This window comes from Zychaea mexicana (assembly GCF_025766255.1).
Source record: "Zychaea mexicana strain RSA 1403 chromosome Unknown BDB00scaffold_1, whole genome shotgun sequence".
NCBI classification, from domain to species: Eukaryota; Fungi; Mucoromycota; class Mucoromycetes; order Mucorales; family Lichtheimiaceae; genus Zychaea; species Zychaea mexicana.
In genome coordinates, this window is record NW_026516664.1 from 477851 (window position 1) to 498171 (window position 20321).

The 20321-nt window shown below is 42.1% G+C and overlaps 4 protein-coding genes across 4 annotated transcripts; 2 read left to right on the forward strand and 2 right to left on the reverse strand.

The window, feature by feature from the left end:
- Positions 1-3244: 3244 nt before the first annotated feature.
- On the forward strand, positions 3245-4141 carry BDB00DRAFT_866441 (uncharacterized protein; the record flags this gene model as incomplete). Its single annotated transcript, XM_053126229.1, has 3 exons — positions 3245-3539; positions 3677-3848; positions 3931-4141. 3 exons carry the CDS (start codon positions 3245-3247, stop codon positions 4139-4141), a joined length of 678 nt encoding a protein of 225 aa, XP_052985840.1.
- A 2117-nt stretch (positions 4142-6258) lies between these two features.
- On the reverse strand, positions 6259-6937 carry BDB00DRAFT_752880 (uncharacterized protein; the record flags this gene model as incomplete). Its single annotated transcript, XM_053118652.1, has 4 exons — positions 6259-6330; positions 6438-6540; positions 6612-6652; positions 6719-6937. Coding segments are annotated over 4 exons (435 nt in total), but the record flags the coding sequence as incomplete, so codon positions are not given.
- Positions 6938-8528: 1591 nt separating this feature from the next.
- Positions 8529-9800, forward strand: BDB00DRAFT_880807 (phosphoribosylaminoimidazole-succinocarboxamide synthase; the record flags this gene model as incomplete). Its single annotated transcript, XM_053128039.1, has 5 exons — positions 8529-8545; positions 8619-8742; positions 8841-9186; positions 9282-9485; positions 9595-9800. 5 exons carry the CDS (start codon positions 8529-8531, stop codon positions 9798-9800), a joined length of 897 nt encoding a protein of 298 aa, XP_052985842.1.
- Positions 9801-10341: 541 nt separating this feature from the next.
- BDB00DRAFT_794551 (uncharacterized protein) lies at positions 10342-12239 on the reverse strand. The gene has a single exon (XM_053121317.1). It carries the CDS (start codon positions 12080-12082, stop codon positions 10493-10495), a length of 1590 nt encoding a protein of 529 aa, XP_052985843.1. The 5' UTR covers positions 12083-12239; the 3' UTR covers positions 10342-10492.
- Between the last annotated feature and the right edge of the window lie 8082 nt (positions 12240-20321).

Genomic DNA, 20321 nt, shown 5'->3' on the forward strand with positions numbered 1-20321 from the left:
GATGGGTGCACGTATCATACTATTTGGAAACAGGCGGCGACGCCGTCGGGGCACGCCCTGCATGATACCGGTGAAACATATTTCGTAATACACGCAGACCACATACGCCTTCTTCTTGACAGCTTGACCGTGTCTCTTCAACACCTCTTCTTCACATGGTTTGTTCCCTGCCATTTTAGTTTCCCACATGCCAATTTAATGACGAATCACAAGTCACGTGACGTGGTTTTTTTTGGGCCGGGGGTGAATCCAAAAAACATGAATACGCCTTTTTTCTCTTCACTCTTTCTTTCCTTCACTTTTCTTTTTCTTTCACTCCCTTGGGATCCTCCTGGTCTTTCTCTTGGCTCTTCCCCTCGCTCTGGCTCTTTCCTTGGCTCTTCCCTTGGTCCTGGTCTTGCCTCTGTCGGTCCTGGTCTCAGCCTTTTTCCCGTGGTCCCCCTGGCTGCCTACAACCGGTCCCTGCTTTGGGCTGTCCAGTCTGGCGTTCAACAATGTTGGTCACAACCGGTCTTTAGGCGAGATCAGAGGACGGAGAAATCCTTTTCTGTTTTTCGCCATCGACATATGGTAGCGTCCTTTCGGTTGGATGCCTTGTCTGCTGGTCTGCCATGGTGGGGTTCGCAATAGGAGCCAGGTGCCTCTGTGGATCGCGTTCGACTCCTAGGACTCGATTCTCGGCAATCGACTGTCTGGCGATCGTCTCTCTGGCATTCGACTCTCGGCAATCAGCTTTCAGCTTCAGTGTTCGGCTCCCAGCATCCGAGTATCCAGTAAGCAGCTCCTGCAGCAAATGGCCGTCCTTTTGGGTGTTTCGAGAGTCAATTCCTTCCCCGACCCCTTCCCTTTCCTCTTCCCGTCCTTCCCCTTCCACTTTTTCCACTCACAAGCAATCCTCAACCGATTGCTTGCACTTGACTCTCAAACGTAGTGTACGCCATGGCTCCCGCTCGTTTGTACCAATGATGGCTTGGGTTTGTGGTTGATTGACCCAAGCCAAATGATTGGGAGACTGGGACTCCCAGGCCGAGGCACTTGGTGGTTTTCCCTTCCTCCCCTTTTACACACTTCTTCTGTTTCTTCTTGCTTTCTTCATGCTTTTTGTATAGCCTGCAGGTTGTGCGGTCTGCTTGTTGAGGGCACTTTCTAAAATCGTTCTTATTATTTGTCTTTATTGTCCACTAATTGTGTTCATCTAATAAAATTTGCACTCTTCGACTATTGATATTCATAACGATAACTTCCGTCTTCAATAAAATGTTTCTTTACTCTCTTATGACAATGAATAAAAAGCCTGCTCTTTTACTTTATGTCCTGCTCAAACTCATTTACAATTTCTTTCCTTGTGAAGTTATTTACGTGTTGCTTCACCTTGCAATAGTCATTTTCTTTTTGACTGTGTTGAATCGTCTTCGCCGCTTCATTTGACAGTTGGGAAAGAACTCATGTTTTGGCGTGCTGTGTCCTTGTTCTTATACAATGCTGACAAGTCATATGGCTTATACTAGATTCGTAATTACTTTTACTTTGCAATGACTTGATCGATTCTAAACATAATATCTCTGCAACTGTTTGACGCAAGCATAATGCACAGACCATGTTATACAATGTCAAATTGCTGTGAAACCCGTTGCATAGCAATATCAGTACTGGGCACATTAGAAACTCTTTTGGACTTGGAACAAGTTGATCGAGCTTTGTGTGCTTAAAATGTCGTTTCTCATGCACTCTACAGCCAAGATCAAATCTATTGATACCGAATACTGTAACGATCATACTCATTAGTAGAATTGTTTTACAAACGTTTCAAAGCGCTTTCTATCACAGCCTAAATTCACGTGGATGTGCCCATCTGTTTGGGAGATCGCCTGAGATTGAGCTGCCTTTGGAGCGCCATATATGTTTTCAGGTGGAGGCAGTTCGACACATGTACAGCAACTACGCTTTTCTTTATTACTCTTTCTCTGTGATCCTGCTTGTCCATACAGTTAGATAAAGATAGCTGCCGTGTCGTACTTTTCACTTGTCACCCACATATGACATGGAACGTAGTCGCTGTGACCAATGGCCCGCGAAAATAATTAATTAAGCTACGGACCGCCTTTCGATGGTTTGCCGTACAAGGCTATGTAGTGAATATACTGATATTGATTTAAATAGCACAACACATTTGCTTTGTATCAAATCAAAGTAAGTTTGTACAGCATCTTATCGTCACCTTTTGTATTGCGCTTTCTCATGAGAAAAATTCATCGGCTACTTCAGGCTAATATCTATTTGGGGATTTATATACATCAAACGTGCAATACACCATTTCCTTGATGAATGATGGGTTAGTGTACAGAAAAGTCTGATAATCTCTTTTCAAAACATGCCACATGTCTTTCCCATTTAATATCATAGATAGAGCGCCACTCCTTCAGTGCTGCACTACACTGCACGTGTCTTCCATTCCGCAGGTTGACAATCTTCCGTTGTCGTCCTCTTTTGTTAATGGCGCCAAGGAACCCGCCCCTCTTTTATTTTTAAAACTGACGTTATTGAACAACCCACCAAATAGTCTGCACTTTCCCAGAAACTAAAATACTGTATCATACACTATTGAAAGCATGACAAAACCTACATTTTTGAAGCTCTAATGACAAATACCCATAGCAAAGAAATAAAAGACGATTATATGTCATGAGCAAAACAAGAAAAACCAATAGTTTATAAACACAAATCATGACTTTTAAAGCTTTTCGAGCCGTTGCAGGGCAGCCTGCGGTCGTCAATTTGATGAGTAAAAGATCCTTTTATCAATATCCGGTAGAATTGGACATCCTGGAAACCAAAAACTAATAAGGAACCGGCGAATGTGCAGATGCTGAGAAGCATTTGTATAACAGCAGCCAACGTATGAGGTGAACGGATTGCTGGTGTTACTGCTGGCTCAGCTACAGGCGCGATTATTTTTGTGTGTGCCCTCGTCAAAAACGACGATCGCGTCAAGTCAGTACCCCAGCGCGCGAGTTTGAACAGAGTTGAACAGAAGATGGCAGCAGACGACGACCCCGAAGCTGTGGGCGTGTGATACGCAACGCCATTCACAGTAACCATAGACTTCACAGCACAGTATTTTGGTATCGCTCATGATAGGTATAGCTGTGGGTCGCTCGTTGTCACGCTTAGGCAGTATGGATATGGAGAGCCAGGATTATTCGCTTGGTGGTTCTCAACTAGACATGCCTGAGTGATCGCTGCAATGACCGCCACTGCTGGAGCTGGCGGACTGGCTGTTGCTACATACAGCAACATTAAAAACCGGCAACCCAAGGTGGAAGAACAGCCTGTGGATACAACAACATTTGAAGATCAACAGTACTATGGCAACCTGGCTATTGGACCTTCTTCTCCGACGCATGTTATTGCGAATAACTATGACAACAATGGGGTTCAGGTCAATGACAACAACAGCAATAGGAGCAATATGATCCATATCAACTCAATCCATATGCTATATAGCTTAATGCCTCAAGCATCCGCTATCAATCCTTTTTGTACAGCAGCTTCATACTGTACAAATGCGCCAAGCTTCTGCAGCAATTCCATCAATCGAGCGAGCTCCTACTACAGTACAGTACTGTCATCACGGATCCACCTATAACAATCTCCATGCACTAATTGTCCATGTCAGTGTTCCGCCAGATGACAATACGGTCCCGGCTGGTTTTGGCTGGTGGTGGCGCCTATGTACCAGCACTTGTACCTACTATCCATGATCAACCACGCCAATCACAAGAGATGATTGCTTTAAGAGGCGGCGGCGGCAAGCGCGGAAGCTGCATAATGGCAGCAAGCATCGGCAAGTGTCGCGCGTGACTCTGGGCATCACAGCAACAACCGTTGCAGGTAGTGCCAATAACGATGGTCCTGCTTCCGATGCTACAGTACTGCCGAATCGAAGCAGCAGAGACCTCAACATATCCAAATAAAGTCTGGTGACTACAATAACAACAGAATTAGAATGCTATGGGACGATGGATTAGCAAGCGCTGGCGGTAGTACAGTAGCACGCTCAGCATCAACAGCATCAATCATTCGATTCCGTAGCAGCATGTACAATCCTTGTGATGGTGTCAATTCAGACTTACGTATATGATACCACCTATTTAGGAGGATACTTGGTCTTTGGAGGACCATGTTCATAACAAAATAGTGATATATACACATTCTGGGATTCCATTTTTTTATTACGTGTTATGTCTTACGTTTAAGCCGGGAGATGCTTATACATACATTAGGCTTCAGCTATCATTTTTTCTATATTAAGCTTCTTTTCGCTACACAGTGATACTGCTCTACTTATTGAAAACAGGCAATAAACATTTATTCCCAAACACTGATGCAGCCTCGCTCCATACTAGGGTATGTGGACCTGCCCTTTAACCTGGGTGCCAAAGGAGGAAACCCGTTGCGACGCTTTTCCGTTGAATGACCAGCAGCGAAGCGGAGGAGCTCATTTATCCTAGCTAAGCGAGGAAGGGCCGCTAATAGGCAAATAAAAATTGACTCACGGTCACCTGCCAAAAAAAATGTTGCACAAACCATAGCTCTCAAACTTTACCGTGAAAGCTTAGCGTAGCGCGCATACCCACCATGGTTTTTATTAGCGTTTATATAAACTATTGCAGATGATGATAGCTTCCGTAAAAGCTATATATCGTGTACATTGCTATCACTAGAAATTACAATTATCCCTCGGTCCTGAAATTCTCTATTGTGGCTAAGAGCAAAGTAAATCTTGTCTGCGTGCGACTCTTGTTAACTTGGAACGATGGAGTATTATGTGTTATCCAAGTGGTGAGAGGACGTGGTACGAAATGTTTTTTACCCATCCTTTAGCTCCTGTTAACTTATAAATGCGACACTAAGTACGTTTGTGTAGTGCACAATTTAGATTTTCCGAAAAAAGTTCTTGGGTTTTGAGAAATTATGTATGGAGCAGAGCGCAACGAGGAAACGGTATTCTACTTACTGCTATGTGTCAGGAAACAGTTGTCAAGAAGGAAAAATGTGCGATGAGAGAGGCTGATTCTTGTTTCCTCCTTTTATGTACATAAGAACTCAAAAGTAGAGAATATTTCCATTTTTTGACATACTCTCGCACGTCCTTTATGATCATCGCAAACCCTCCACTCGCTTTTTGTCGATCACACATACATCAACCAGTAATGGTAGTAATTAACATATTACTGTTCCTAAAATATCCCGCAGCTGCATTACACAGACACACCTCCTTCACACACATAAACAGAAAAAACCCTTAGTATACACTCCCGAGGTTCGCCCTATTCACAAAATTGAGCATCCGAGTAATATGTAGTAGTACAAGATACATCATTTTGATTAAGTTGTACATATAATAATACTAATGTCTTGACTCGGTGGTTAAAATCACGCAACCCTAGTGCTAAAAGAAAGTACACTTGATATTAAATATAGCTAAAGGGTGCACAACAATACACTGAAGTACTACTTTACACGAGCAAGTGTGCCAAGAAGGAGCATCTTGTGCAGAACGGGAAAGGTGTGATGGCGCAGTGGGTGTATATGTTGGATAGGGGATAATAAGAATTACAGGTTCGATTGGGGGTTTCCAAGAGATGGAGTAGGAAATCTGAGTTGATGGAGTGTGTGTGTGTGTCAAGGGCGGCGGGTAAGATTGAGAATTGTAAACAAAATAACAATAATAATAACTTAAATAAACTAGTACAAGGACATGCCGCCAAATACAGCGATAGCCAATGTCGGCAAAAGAGCGAGTTTGGGGCGATAGGTGATAGCTGCACTATCTTGGTTGTCGACAGATTGAGCTGTAACAGATTCGTCAGATGCTTGTGCGTCTGACGATGAAGCTCCTGCTGAGCCATTTGCTGCTGCTCCTGCTGCTGATGATGATGATGATGGCGACGATGATGTTGAGGCTCCTGCTGATGAAGCTCCCGCGGACGATGAATCTACTGAGGATGGCGAGCCCGAAGAAGCGGCAGCGGCGGGTGTGGATGCAGCAGGTGCTGGAGAAGAAGATGCGTTAGATTGTTTGGAATTACTGCTGTCGCTGCTTGCAGCAGGGGATGTGCTATCGCCACCACTGCTGCTTCCAGGAGTAGCATTTGCAGCGGGGGCAGCATTACCATCACTAGCAGCAGCACTGTTGCTAACGGCAGCATCGGCAGAGGCCTCGCCAGCATCGATCGTTGCACCTGAAATGGGACCGCTATAATCACCAGGAATGATGTGAGCACAACCCTTCTCGGAAATGCCACGGTTACAGTTTGTTTCGGTGTTCTGTAGTAGTGTTGGATAGTAATAAGTCAGGTGTCGCTTTTTTCATTTCATCGATACTGTCGGTAGTATGTTCTGGGAATTACAGATGGATGTTGATGATTACTTACACAGCAACGCATACAGTATGTATAACTGGCTGGTTCGACCAGGTTCACGTAGAAGTTGTAACCAGCGCATGCGGATGGATTGGGCGCCTTGATATCGTATTGACTATTGAATACATTTATCGATTTTAGTCGCATTTTTCTATAGTTAAGTAATATGCAAGCCAGTGAGCTTACCCTCCCCAATCGGTCACATCCAAGTTCGCTTTCGAAGGTTCCTAACAAGACGTCATATTTCTAAGTATGTACATAGATATATGCAATATTGTGACTTTTGGACCTACGATTTGTCCCGTCACTTGAACGTAATCGTCCGTAGCAACGAAATGTGCAGACTGAATGAAACCATCAGGGATCGTGCCAGCACCAACGGCCAACGGGGTGTTACCCATACAGAAAACTTGGGCCATGTACTCAGTATCCGAGATTACACGGTCCGTAGAATCGGATGGCGGAAGAAATGTGCAAAAGTTGCTGGCGTCGACCACTTGAGCAACTGGCATCGAAGCTTGAGCTTGGCCCACAAACAGAAAAGAAGTGGCCAACAACGAACCAATAATTGAAGTCAACATGGCTTTAAATCAGTATTTTTTTGTATGTTTGTGTGAGTGTGTGTTTGTGTGTGTGGAGACGGGTTCCGAGGGGACGAAGGGGAGGATGTGAATATAAAATGTTAGGAGAGAAAGAGAGAAAGAACGTAAACTGTGAGAAAGCGGTGTGGGTGGAAGGAAAGGAGCGTCGAGGGGAAGAAGAGAAAAATGTTTGGAAAAGGGAAAAAAAAGGGCGGTACAATAATTCCTAATAAGCTTCTTGTCTTTGTGAAAACAACCAGACAAGCTCCATTTCAAGAGAATTTATACCATTTCAGGGCCTTTTTTCACGCTGAGTTTGGAAGTCAAGGTTTAGCGTTACACTGGATTACTGGATTAACTTTTTCCGGTGTCTAAGGCTCTCCTTGTATTGTTATTCACGCTGGCCCTTGGAAGCACGTCGTTACATGCCATGAGTAAAACCATAGGTGTCACAATTCGCTATTTTTAACTTGCATTTTTCCTTTTCGAGGCACTTTTAACATGCACTTTGTTCTTTGGTGCACACACGCACCGCACAGCACACCATCCTCTTTGCATCTGTTTATTCCACAGAGATCTTGCATTATGAAGCCTTGCATTCCATTGATACCACTTTGCTCAAGCAGGTTTCTTCTGGTTCATATGCTAGTGCTATATGAACCATCACGGGCTTCTCATTATCGTATACGCCCTTCTAAACCTTCCCAATAGCAATAGCCATCTTTGAAACCATCCTGTTTGAAATCGGACATTAGTTTCTATAATAAACCTGACGGAATCCGTTGGATATATTTCAGGAAACGAACGCGCATGGTTGTTCTTCTTTGAGCAACAAAGTGGATAAACTTAGCATTTGAAAGGTTCTATTCTTGGGGCTAGAATTACCATGTCAACTCCTCTTGTTTCTCCTTTTACAACTGCACAGTTTAGGAATTGTAATGCGTGTATGTGTCGTGTCGGTGTTTGATATATGTCGCTATTGTTGAAATTGACTTTTCTCTTGTAATGTACCTTTGAACCTTCTATCCCTTCTCCTTCTTTCTCGTCGGTATGCCCCGATAGCCAGCTCGAATAGTATCACTCAGCAAGCGTATGTCTTATTCGCAAGAAATCAAGGTGTGTGAGGGATATGTTATTTGTCAGCGAAACGTATCCTAAGTGCGGTCTACTCACGACAGATGTCGTTCATATAAGAAAATCATGTCATGCGTTTGATGACCCTAGAAACGTACAGCTTTTGAGGAGTTATATTTGTAAAAATATGTACATTCATGCGCTTTTGACCACATTCAATAATCGCCAATCGTTTGCACCACATGCTTCTCTGAGTGATCGGTTTCCCTGGTTGCTGCGTTGCTGTGGTGATTTCGTTGCTGCCAAGTGCCCTGAGTGTTACACACTGTGTCAGCATGACATCAAATTTGTGGCTTTTGTCCACTCCGAGAGATCTGTTTTTTTCTGCCGGTGTTTAATTCTAATCTCCAGCTGTTCATTCTTCCACGTTTGCATAAAAAAAATCGCCATGGCACTTTTGAATAGGTATAATAATCGGGTCACCACAAGTAGAAGGTGAAATGAAATTAATAACCATTTGACGTTTCGTTTATCTTAGCGAATGCCCCGATTTGAAGCTGATTGCGCGCGGCAAAGTTCGCGACTTGTACGAAGTCGACGACAAATCGTTGCTCTTTGTTGCTACTGACCGCATTAGCGCGTTCGACGTTATCATGAAGAACGTAATGCCGTTTTTTAAACACTTTTTGTCGCTTCTTTCATGAATGCCGAGATTGCGTTATGATATCTCATAGTATACTAATAAATGTTTTATATGCAGTCCATTCCCGGTAAAGGCAAGGTGCTGACTGAAGTATCATTGTTTTGGTTTGATTTGTTATCGGACGTGTTACCAAACCATCTTATCACGGCCGACTTTGACAAGATGCCAGTAAACGTCCAGAAATATCGTGACCAATTGGAAGGCCGTTCGATCTTGGTCAAGAAAATGCGTGTTTTGCCTATTGAAGCGATCGTACGAGGTTATATTACGGGTTCAGGTTGGGACGAATATAAAAAGAAGGGCACGATTTGCGACATCAAGCTTCCCGAGGGATTGATCGAAAGCGAAAAGTTACCAAGCGTTCTTTTTACACCAAGCACCAAGGCCGAGATCGGTGACCACGGTAAGTACCAATAACTTTCTGCAAGATGTTGGTCCTGGCTATATGTTCGTTTTGTTGTGACGCAAATACTTATTGATTCTATGCTTTTTGAACAGATGAGAACATCCACCCTTCAAAAATGGTAGAGATTCTCGGTAGCAAGGAATTGGCAGATAAAGTAACAAAGGCTGCAGTGGGATTGTATACCAAGGCCAGCGAGTATGCTGCAAAGAAGGGCATCATCATCGCAGACACCAAGTTTGAATTTGGCTTGGATGAAAATGATAATCTGGTTTTAGTGGACGAAGTATTAACACCTGGTAAGGGATTTCGGTTGTTTCTGTATCTGTTTTGGTGTAGCTCGATGAGAGCAAAGGGACTTTTCCACGAGGAGAAAGAAGAAAAAGGCTAACCCAAACAACAAAACAGATTCTTCTCGATTCTGGCCTGCAAGCAAATACGAAGCCGGCCGCGGTCAAGAAAGTTTTGACAAACAAATTGTGCGCAATTATCTCGAATCGATTGGCTTTGACAAAAAGACCACCATTGAGCTCCCAGCTGACGTTACCTCAAACACTTTAACCAAGTACAAGGAGGCGTATCATATGCTTACCGGCAAGGAAATTGCCTTGTAAATAGTAAAGTAAGTTTAATTTATTTCCTTTGTTTTTATTTCTTATTTTGTGCGCTCTGACCATTTTCGTTTTCTCTTCCTGCCTTTCACTGTCCCACGGTATTCTATTTTCTCTTTGCCTTTTGAAGCTCGGCTTTGAATAAAAATTTAGACAACGTATAGTACACGTGCACTTGTGATTGTTTTTGTCAGATGATAACATCCTATACGGCGTACTCACGTCGATCATATGCGAGATGGATGTGAGATGAGTAAGTTTGAGTATGGATGAATAGAAGATAGATGACTGACTGACTGACTGACAGCAGTGCCACGCGATGTGATCGCGCACGATAAGCATTCCCCTTTTCCGGGATTAGTTAGGATCTTCCGGCTTCGTTGTTTCTAGTTTTCTCACAGTATCAATGCTTAAGCGTCATTGAGCGCCATCGAGATAGCTCAGCATTTCGGTTTCCCGAATGCGGGGTACTCTTTTGTTATTGTCGCTACCATGTGATAGTTGCTCACAATTCGATACACATAATGATAAAATACAAGATACACATGCATGAATATATTAATGACAAAAGGTGGAAAGGAGAGAGAATACAATACGGCGATGACTGTTCTGTGATAATAATAGTAGCAAAAATAATAGAAAAAAGGATGAAGTTGTATAACGGAAAAAATAAAATGAAAAAGAAAGGTGGAAGATCAATTGTATAAAGTGGGATGCCGTCGCGTTGCTGTTGGTAGTGGAACTACTGCTGATAATCTACCACTGCGACGCTGAATTGGATGAGGGCGATTATTATTTTTGCTGTTAAGAGGATGATAATGACGGTTATTGCTAATGATGCTGCTATTATTACTGGTGCTTTCATTCGAGGAGAATGAAGGGTCGCTGCGACATTTCTTCTGATGCCTCAATAGTGAGTCGTGACGGCTAAAGGATCGCTGGCAGACAGAGCATCCATGAACGAACTGCTTCTCGTGGATCGATTTGTTATGTCGTTTCAAATCTTGTTGTCGATTAAATCCCTTCTTACAGTGGTTACATTGATGTGGCCTTTCGTCAGCTTCTTTAAGTAGATCAGATTGCGATGGTAATGCATTACTGCTGGTGCTACTACTGCTGCTATTACTACTGCCAGCGCGTTCCGCATTAGTGTCTGGAAGTGTTTGTCTCCTTCTGCCACCGATGCTGTTGCTCTCTTGTTGCCACGAAGATTGCCGGTAATGGCGCTGCTGGCGACGGCGACGGTTATTATTGTTGTTTTGCTGATCTTGCAGCATTTGTAGCGGCGGAAAAAACTCGTTGTTGTCCTTGAGCTCTTCTTCTGTAAACAGTGGCTGCGCTCGTTGAACTTGTCCGGTATATCCGTACCCCAAAAGATGAAAATCGGATGATGACGACGACCCCGACGAGTGTTGAGTGATTAGAGGGCTATGCCTTGGCTGTTTGACCGGAGATGACAGCGCAAAAGATTCATTACTGCAGCTTGAAAACTGGCCGTCGTGGAGATAAAGCTGTGGTGGTAGTTGCTCATCATTTGTATGAGATGCAGGTGACGGTAAGTCCTCAGTCGTTGTCGTCGACGGCAACGAGCAGTTTGATGCAGTACGATTATGAGAAAGATGATGAGGATGGTGATTGACCTGACCAGTGCTGGTGCTGCCGCTGGCTGTGGTGTATGTATTAATGCTTTCGCTAGTCAACCATGAGAAGCAATTGCTATTGTCCGGATTCGTCAATATACCGGTAGCTGTGTCTCTGGGATCCTGCCCAAAACTAGTGCTGCTACCAGTAATAGTATCGTAAGTGACGTTAGATGTGAAAGTGTGATGTGGAGGAATTAACGGCTGTTGATGTGGAGGTGTTGAATTATGTCTTGCATGAGCTGCAGGGATTGTTGATAAAGGCGTGGGATATTGCTGTCCTGGCAAAAATGGGCCGTGTTGTTGTTGTTGTTGTTGCTGCTGAGTTCCGTCGGACACATCCGATGACGTTCCGCTGAGTGATTCCAGAAAGCTGTCTGGGCAGTGCTGCTGAAGGCCTGCTAGCATAGAATTTATATTGCCTATCGATGTCAACTGCCGTGTAAACAGGGCGCTGCCACTACTGTTGCGAGATTTTGGCTGGAATATGTCGGTAAAGTACGGTTCAAGCGAGCCTGCGTACGGTGGTGTCGTCTCTGCTACTGCTACTGCTACTGCTTGTGGTTGTGTCGTGTCATGCGGCCTGTACAAGTATGGATTGCCGGAATCTTCGACTGTGTTTGAGTGCCCGAGGTATTCAACCATGATGATTGTGATGCTATGCACGACAAAGGTATAAAGAAGGGTGGGATATTTTTGACAGAAATGAAGGGATACGTCGAGAGAGGGAGATAGAAAGATGAAGCTGTTGAATCAGAAGGTATTTTATGACAAAGAAAGAGGGGAAAAAGAAGAAGAAAAGTCTGGAAAGCAAACAGCGTACACTATTTTTTAAGTAAGACATCGCCTTATCGTGGTACAATGTTGTTGTTCCCTATATAGGAATAACTTAGCATCGGGCTTCGCCGGTGGTGCCTAATCAGCTGTCCTGTGTGCCAGCATACATTCTTCACATATACTAGAGACGCCGGATTGAGAGAAAGGTGCCCAGGAAAAGGTGCGCCGCAGCTTTTATTGGCTCGATGCTGCGAAATTATCCACCTAACGAATGCTATTTATTTGTCATGACAGTAACATTTTTACTGAAGCTGTATATATATCATGTCTTCTTCTTGGTTTCTTCTAGTCACTGACATCAACAAAGAAGCGCATAGCTCTCCTTATTTCTTACAGGACTGGACTAATGCATGCCGTCGAGAACCTCGGATTCCTCTATGCTAGACTAGGGAGCTAGCTTCGGGATTGCGAGAAAGCATGCCGAAATCTTATTCGCTAGTCATGAGCCAGATATGAAACTTGCTACTCCTTGTTGACCACCACCATCTGATGTGCGCATCCAGCTACAAGCATGTGAGACTTATTCAGTAGTGTCTGCTGAGGCAATATACAAAATGCCTTCGGGGCATTTAAACTTGCATATCAGGTAGCCTTATAGAACGGGTGGCACGGACCTACCACATTGACTGTATTTTGATTGTATAGCAAGGATAACAAAGGGAATCGATGCGTCAACATATACTGTCAAATTGTGTATAAGATATAATATTATTAGATAAGAGTGTGCATGCAATACTTTGTATCGAACAATTCAATGAGACTGCAAATTCTCATTTACAGTAAAGGAACCAGTATATTACGAACTGTAGCAAGAATTACCAATGCTGAAACAAACGCTTGTCTTCTATCAGAAGAATCTGTGAAAACTCTCGAGAGAGAAGAATTTAGTGACAGGGCGTTCCCTGGGGGTTGGGACGAAAGGAAAGCGGCGCGGTTCTCGTTCAATACTGATTGTGGCAGATGACTGCTGAGAACTGCTAAATACTAACTGTAAAGCAAGTCCTGTGTTTTCCTTCTTTCCAATGAAAAATACGAAACGAGAAATAGGTTTATGGCTGGGTGCCTTGATGGGGATCGCTGTAGAGCAGACGATTATCTGATGTCAGGAGCTAGAAGACGTGAGGCATGTCCTATATAATAAATACACGGTCACCATCATCATTATGACGAATAAAGCTCGGACCCAAGTCCCGAAATGCCGAGCCTAAAAAACTTCTATTTGTACGACAGTTGTTCGGGTCCTCTTCGATTTCGTCTCCAAACGCTTTTGCTCCGCCACATTGGATCAAGGATCCGCTGAAGACAGTCAAAAATCGTTTGCAAATAATGAAGAGGCCAGCTATCATATGTTTGCAAATTTACTTTTAGCTGTCTGGACCGAGATCAAGTGCGGCCGGTTTCTTCTTCAAGCAAGCAGTTTTCGGGTAGATAAATAAGCATGGCAATCCGCGTTCTTCTTGCAGGTCAAATCAAATTGCTGACTTTATCATGTTGTAGGTAGCAGTATTGGAGTAGATGATCACCATTATCATTTAAAAGGAGACCAAGTCATTTACTCCTGCTCCTCCACGCTTGCTTCCTTATTCAACAACCCCATCACCATCTACCCAAAGGAGTAGAAATCCCTCGGGTAACGGGAACCCGTGATCTGGTAAATAGTACGCTCGAGTTAAATATAATTGTCCGTCCGCAGATCTTGGAGTGCGTGACGAAAACAGAAAGTAGAGGCTAAAAATGTAAAAAGTACCATATATATAAAAAGGTTCCGTTCCTGTAAAAGCAATCTAATATTTCCCCCATCGTGTCGACTAACAAAAAATAAGCTTGATGTGTCATACAAGGCACCGGGGAACCGCACTTCTGGAGCAAGTTTATAATCAAAAGCTGCTGACGAGATGTTTGGTCACACAGCGTCAATTTTAGAGAAAAAGATTTAATTCCCTTACAACCTTATCAAAATCTCCAAGGACAGTCACCATGCTATGTTTATGCCGGTGTTTGGGAACTCAATAATATATAAACCCTACCATCGATAAACATGCTCACAGTCACAGTATTCTTTCTTGCTGATGTCAGGTTTGTTATAAACATTGCCCCTTGTATGTACCGTTCACTTTGTTAAATTCATATGAGGATCGAGTGTATGGGTACACAAACAATATTGTGGTATTGCAGAGTGACGGCTCGACTCTGGATACGACGAAGTGAAGTGTGAATAAAAGGGAAAAGGCCGTAAGTATGCTATCAAAGCTACAACTCTAATGATAAATGGAAAGTGGGAGTTTGAGAATTGGGAATGTTTACGTCCGAAAAACCACTTAAAACATTTCTTTTTTATAAAGAAGTATTGTAAAAGAAAAGGATAAGATATGAACTGAAGTGATATTGGAAGAAAAGAGAAAGGCTATTTATACTAATCGGTGCTCTTGTGTCTCTAGCTAAGGAATTATTGAGTTTGCTAATGCTAGTGCAAAGCGTTTGCTAATGCGACAGAAGCATTTGCTAATACAGTGGAAACATTTACTAAGGTGGCGAAAGCACTTGCCGCGAGGCATTGGTGACTAACCCAATGAGGGTGCGAGAGAGATTGAGTTTGGAGAGACAAAAATTAGGCGTGTTGGTATGAAGTAATGGGTTTTTATTATTGAGGATGTGAATTTGCACTACAATATATTGTTTACAACTACATGCAATAAATCTCTGATGCTGCTGCTACATACTGCAGCACACGCCGTTTATTCTGCTATAATTGATATTGTACTTTACATTTTCTAACAACAATAAGTTTGTCGTATTTACTCGACAAGCTTGGCTCACACAGATTTTTACGGGTCCAATTATGACTTTGATAGAAACTGTTTCAGATATCGAGCTTTGTACGAGGCTAAATGTTAAGGACTGATCCCGCATGGTCTTAAAATGCACGACCACATGTCAGAAGACCACTGGAAGACACTCTGTAAACTAATGTGTAACACTAGATCATAAAATTCGTCAGATGTTGCCGTTGCTGTAGTACTTGTTCTTCTGAACATACTGGGGGCCATGCCATTAGCAAAATCCTCTGTTTTATATCCTTTTGGCCCATTTTATTTCCAAGTGCGCGCTTATATTAGACTGCAATATAGCACAGCAATTACGCAGTGTCTAGATTATAATTTACACTATCACTATTGGCTTGCGTGTACCAGTTTTTTGTGAGAGCTATTAAAAGATGCAAAAAAAGATACGAATAAGAAGGAGTGTTGACAAACATAGGATAAAAGAGATCGAAATATAGAGTTGAACTATCATACGCATTGATTTAAAGTTTCTCTCAAACCTTCATAACTCTGTTTACCTAGTGTCCAGCGTAAAGCTCCTTTTTATCCACTGATCACCATGATTAAAGTGGTAGACCATCAGCCCACATAATGGCACTAATTATTTTTCGCTATCCTTCTTGTACTCATTAATGTGTCATTTTAAAATAAAAGTCTACACGTTGACAGCAGCCAAATCAAATTACGTTCCGTGCGTTGTTAGTGTTTTGAAGAGCACTGTCATTGCATGTTGCTATCTAGAAGCCGTTATCCAAGGATATACCTAGGCAGTATCGGGTGAAGACATTACACAACTATTGTTGACATCATTCAGCGCATATTCGGATCAAAAGACATATCTTTACCATTAACTTTGTACAATAGTATACTATCCACATCACCGCTTCGATTAGTACTAGCTTCATAAAACATAAACATCTACAGTACACTTTTATGGATATAGACATATTTTCTAAAAATATATTACAACGCTTTCACCACTCCGTGTTAGAAAGCTTACATATAAAATTAAAGCAATTGCATGTTGGGATATATTGTATGAAGTCATTGCTGCTTATAAAGTACGCCAGCAGCAAGAACATACTGTAGATGCGTCCTAGTTTTCCAGCTACGAGGAATATTTTTGCAGGGCTCGTGTACGTTTCTTCCTGTGCATGCCTGTTTTGATATTTATGGGCTGATGAATAAAACCAATTTCTGACTTATGTTTCATTACTATATACATTGCATACTCTACTCTACGGTATAAAATGTATAAAAGGCTCTTGGTAACAATGAGCTAGCAATCACAGGGAGAGAAAACGATGGCTTGTTTTATTTAAATAGAATTGTGCTGCCTATAATATAACAGAGACAGCGACGATCAACTTTATGTCAACCACTTCGTCGAATTACTACGTAGGACGATACTAGTATTCTTAGAAACACTTTGGTGAAGACCTCACATGTTTGCTCTTAAGTCCTCCTACTCATTTCTAAAGGGTCACAATTAGATGACAAATTATAATGCTGATCCAACGCAACAAAAACGATGCAGACTAGTGGTATTTTGCAATCTCATCGTTCACAAAAGTTCCATTCCGCTTATAAGTACTTTTTGGGCCACATGTTCGTGAATAGCATACAGTATCATCAAACAAACACACAAACAAAACAATACTGTTTGTTCGGTGTCACATCAATATATTATGACGTGAATATGTAGAAAGATAAAGAGATCTTTTGCTGATAAAATACAAGTGTACTTTAAGAAAGAAAATATGCTTGTATTTTGCAGCCACTATTAGTAGAAGTTGGTGGTGCACTTTATCACTTTATGGATACATGTTTCTACTGCTATTTGCTAACAGACGTATATGTGTACTTTGCAAATGTAATTGGAAAGAGGAGAGATTGAAACATTACTGTATATTATAGGAAATGTTACCCTCTGACACATACAATGTAATATAACTACTTTTTATTAATACAAATGGCAGGGATGATGACTACATTGCGCCAAAGATAGGGATCTCACTAGCATATTTGAAAATCTCAAGGTTGTCACAATTACAAAAAGAGGCACGAAGGATTGTGTCGATGCATTGGTGTGCATATATCTTTCTTGATGTTTGCACTACCATTATTTGAAATAGTTTTTGTCAGCGCCGTCAGTCCCAAGGTCTAGACGAACAATATCATAGACGGAAGAGCAGTACCACTAGCAATTGCAACATCTTAAACAACAGCGTTTCATAGTATGTGCATATGCTCATGATCGATCTCAATGGTACATATGTGAGGGAAACGTGTGCACCAAAACGGTATATGTACCAATGGTATGTAATGCTTTTTTAGTATATATCATATGTACATAGTTTGATACTCTTTACGACGACATCATATCACAGATTCCCATACAGTATGTAGCTATGCATAAAGTCTGCATATGTCACAAAAAGGAAAATAAAGTAAAGTGATGCGTATATATAATTATACTAACGACGACGACGACGACGACTCTAACTCTAAAAAGCATGAACAGGTTCCCCACAAAAACGGCTACTACTTCTTTCACTAAGACACTAGTACTACTACAAGATACTCCTCTGTGTTTTTCTGTGCTACGGATAACAATTTATACATTATAAATAATGGGAGTTGTGTGCCAACGAAGTAGTACTACCTGCTGGAAGTATTGTTGGGAATCTCTATTGATATAATCAAAAGTAGGGGAGGAAACTAATAACATTTTTCTATTTTATTACAATATGAAGGTACATAAATAAAGACAAGGCCAACTTTTTAATGCAAGGGGGCTAGCCTCAATGCAGGAGGCTCCAAAGTATCCCATAGTTTGTACTGGTAGCACCCTATAGTAAGCATATGTTTCCTTCAGTGTGGTAAAATAAAGTCAACAACAGTAAAGCACCATACTTAATGTTGTACAGATCGTGAAGACTAGTAAACAAAACTAGTCACTTTTATTGGATATCGCTTAATTGGTGAACTTGCTGGATGCCATTCGTACTATTATAAGTACCTCGTGCTTTTCGATGGGGGTATTTGAGTGGGGGAGAAGGTCAACCTTCTTTACCCTTTCGAATCGCAATTTGTACAAAAGAGATGTATCAGCGCTCCAAGGGCATACAAAGACGAAACAAAAGTAGGATTGACAACAGAAAGGAGGCCAATGCACATAAAGGATGCTGCATTGATCTCTATTAATATCCATTTGTCTCCCCCCGCGAAATTTGGCAAGGTCTGTGGTTATATGCACCTACATTATGTATGCTGTGGAGGGGCAAGAAGCAGGATCGACCAAAGATCTGTGCAACGCCCATGTAATGCCAAAAAATACTACTGTATGGTGGCAGCGTGCAGATGTGATGTCCATCATTTGCTATTCCGAGCCCGGCGATCAAAAGGGAAAGAGTTTGTTACGATCCCTAGTACGCGTCAACTGTTTGTTTGTGAGAAAGGAACGTGAAAAATATACTGAAGCTGACTCCCTATCACTGCTATGATTAGTGGTCTCACACAAGAGATAAAAGAAAGGTCATATATCCGCCCTTTTGTCAATTGTATCTCAAAAACTGAACTGACACTGTAAGGAGCTTCTTTTCCCAATAAGTAGGTTATATGCTGCTGCACTTGAAAAGAGAGAAAAACAAAAACAGCAGCAGAAGCATGTTGTGCTCACGCACTGCCTTTCTTGGTCATTCTTCCTGCGCACGTCAATGTTACTGATCAAAGTAGGTTAGACACATGTCCATGCATCGCCTACTAGGTTTTCTTCTCCGGATATTACTTACTATATGAATTTTGGGGAATTATTATTTTTGCCTTTCTATAACCATGATGCGCTGCAATAATCCGACAGTGCATAAAAAACTTGTTTTAGCGCAGTGAAGGCTTTCCCATTTCAATGTGCATATGCTCTATTCTTCGGTCAGCTTCTTCAAGCTTGCCGTATTGGCAGAGCAACACCAGAAGCAGCATCAACTTGGGGTGGGTCACTATTGCTCCTTTTTTTTCCGGGCTCATCCCTCCTTTTATTTCTCTTGCTCTTTAATGGACGCCAATTATTCGATCAGTGAAGGCTCCAAAGCTCCAAGGCATATCAGAGAGTTCGTGGCATTTTCACTCCTAAACAGCTGTGCCTTTTTTTCTCTCCATCCTTCCGTACCTGCTTTCTGCTAGTGTTGCTGAAGTCCAACAAAGGATAGAAACGGGCAACGACAACAGCAGCAGCAGCAACAACAACAACAACAACAACATTGCTCTCCGCATTTGTGTCTATTAGCAATTTACAGCCATGTACTACATGTGTCAACAGGAATAGAGTCCAAAAAGAACAAGCCTGGTTTCTCTCTTTGCCTTGTTGACAAATCGGGTAGTTGCTGTGCATACGAAAAAATGAACTTGGCCACCATAAGTTTTGTGCAATGGTAAGAGTTCGTTCTGTTAAAAACATAAGCTATTGACAGTTGCCATTAGCTCTTGCTAAAGGAGGAAAGACAATGTGAGACTAAAGGTGCGTCCCGATTGACTTTGTCATTACCGCCCCTCGACCTCCTAATGGTTCCATTTATCCCCCATCCCTCAAACTCCCTTTTGCGGTCAATGACATGGCAGCAGCTTTGGAGTGTATGTGTACGTTTTATCGGCTTACATTAGTACGCTTTATGCAGCTACACGACTATTATGCGATCATGGGCATATGTATACCATGCCAAATCTACCTGAGTTAAAGCAGAGAGACCACACTCGTGCGATAACAGTGTATGCCGCAGTACGTTTTGACCTGTTACTGATCTCTCACGAGTTGAGGCTCATGGTTTCGATCGGAAGAAAGGCCATGTACGGTATGTTTTTTGGAGGGTTGGCTATGCGTTAAGAAATATGTATGTAGAATGCCTTTCTTTGCATGTGTTTCCCTGACCTTACGGCTATTAGAGGCAGGTGGGATCACTACATTTGTTGGCCTGGTCTGTCCACGATTCTTCCCTTGTTTGTACTCCCGATAATAATAATTATTTACATGTTCTCGCTTTACGTGTGTGTGTGTCTTACTGTTTATATAGCGTTCTACGCATATTGGCTACAATATATATAGAGCGTCCCGAATCTATTTGGCCCTTATCCTTTCCCCTTTGCCTTTTATTCTCTTTTTTTCTGAGCCCATAGTGCAGCTGCCTTTTTTCTCTCTCTTTTTTCTTTTAAAATTAATCTAATTTTTTACC

What these genes read in the sequence shown, in the direction of transcription:
- BDB00DRAFT_794551 (XM_053121317.1), bottom strand. Translation starts at nt 12,082, where the DNA reads ATGGTTGAATACCTCGGGCACTCAAACACAGTCGAAGATTCCGGCAAT.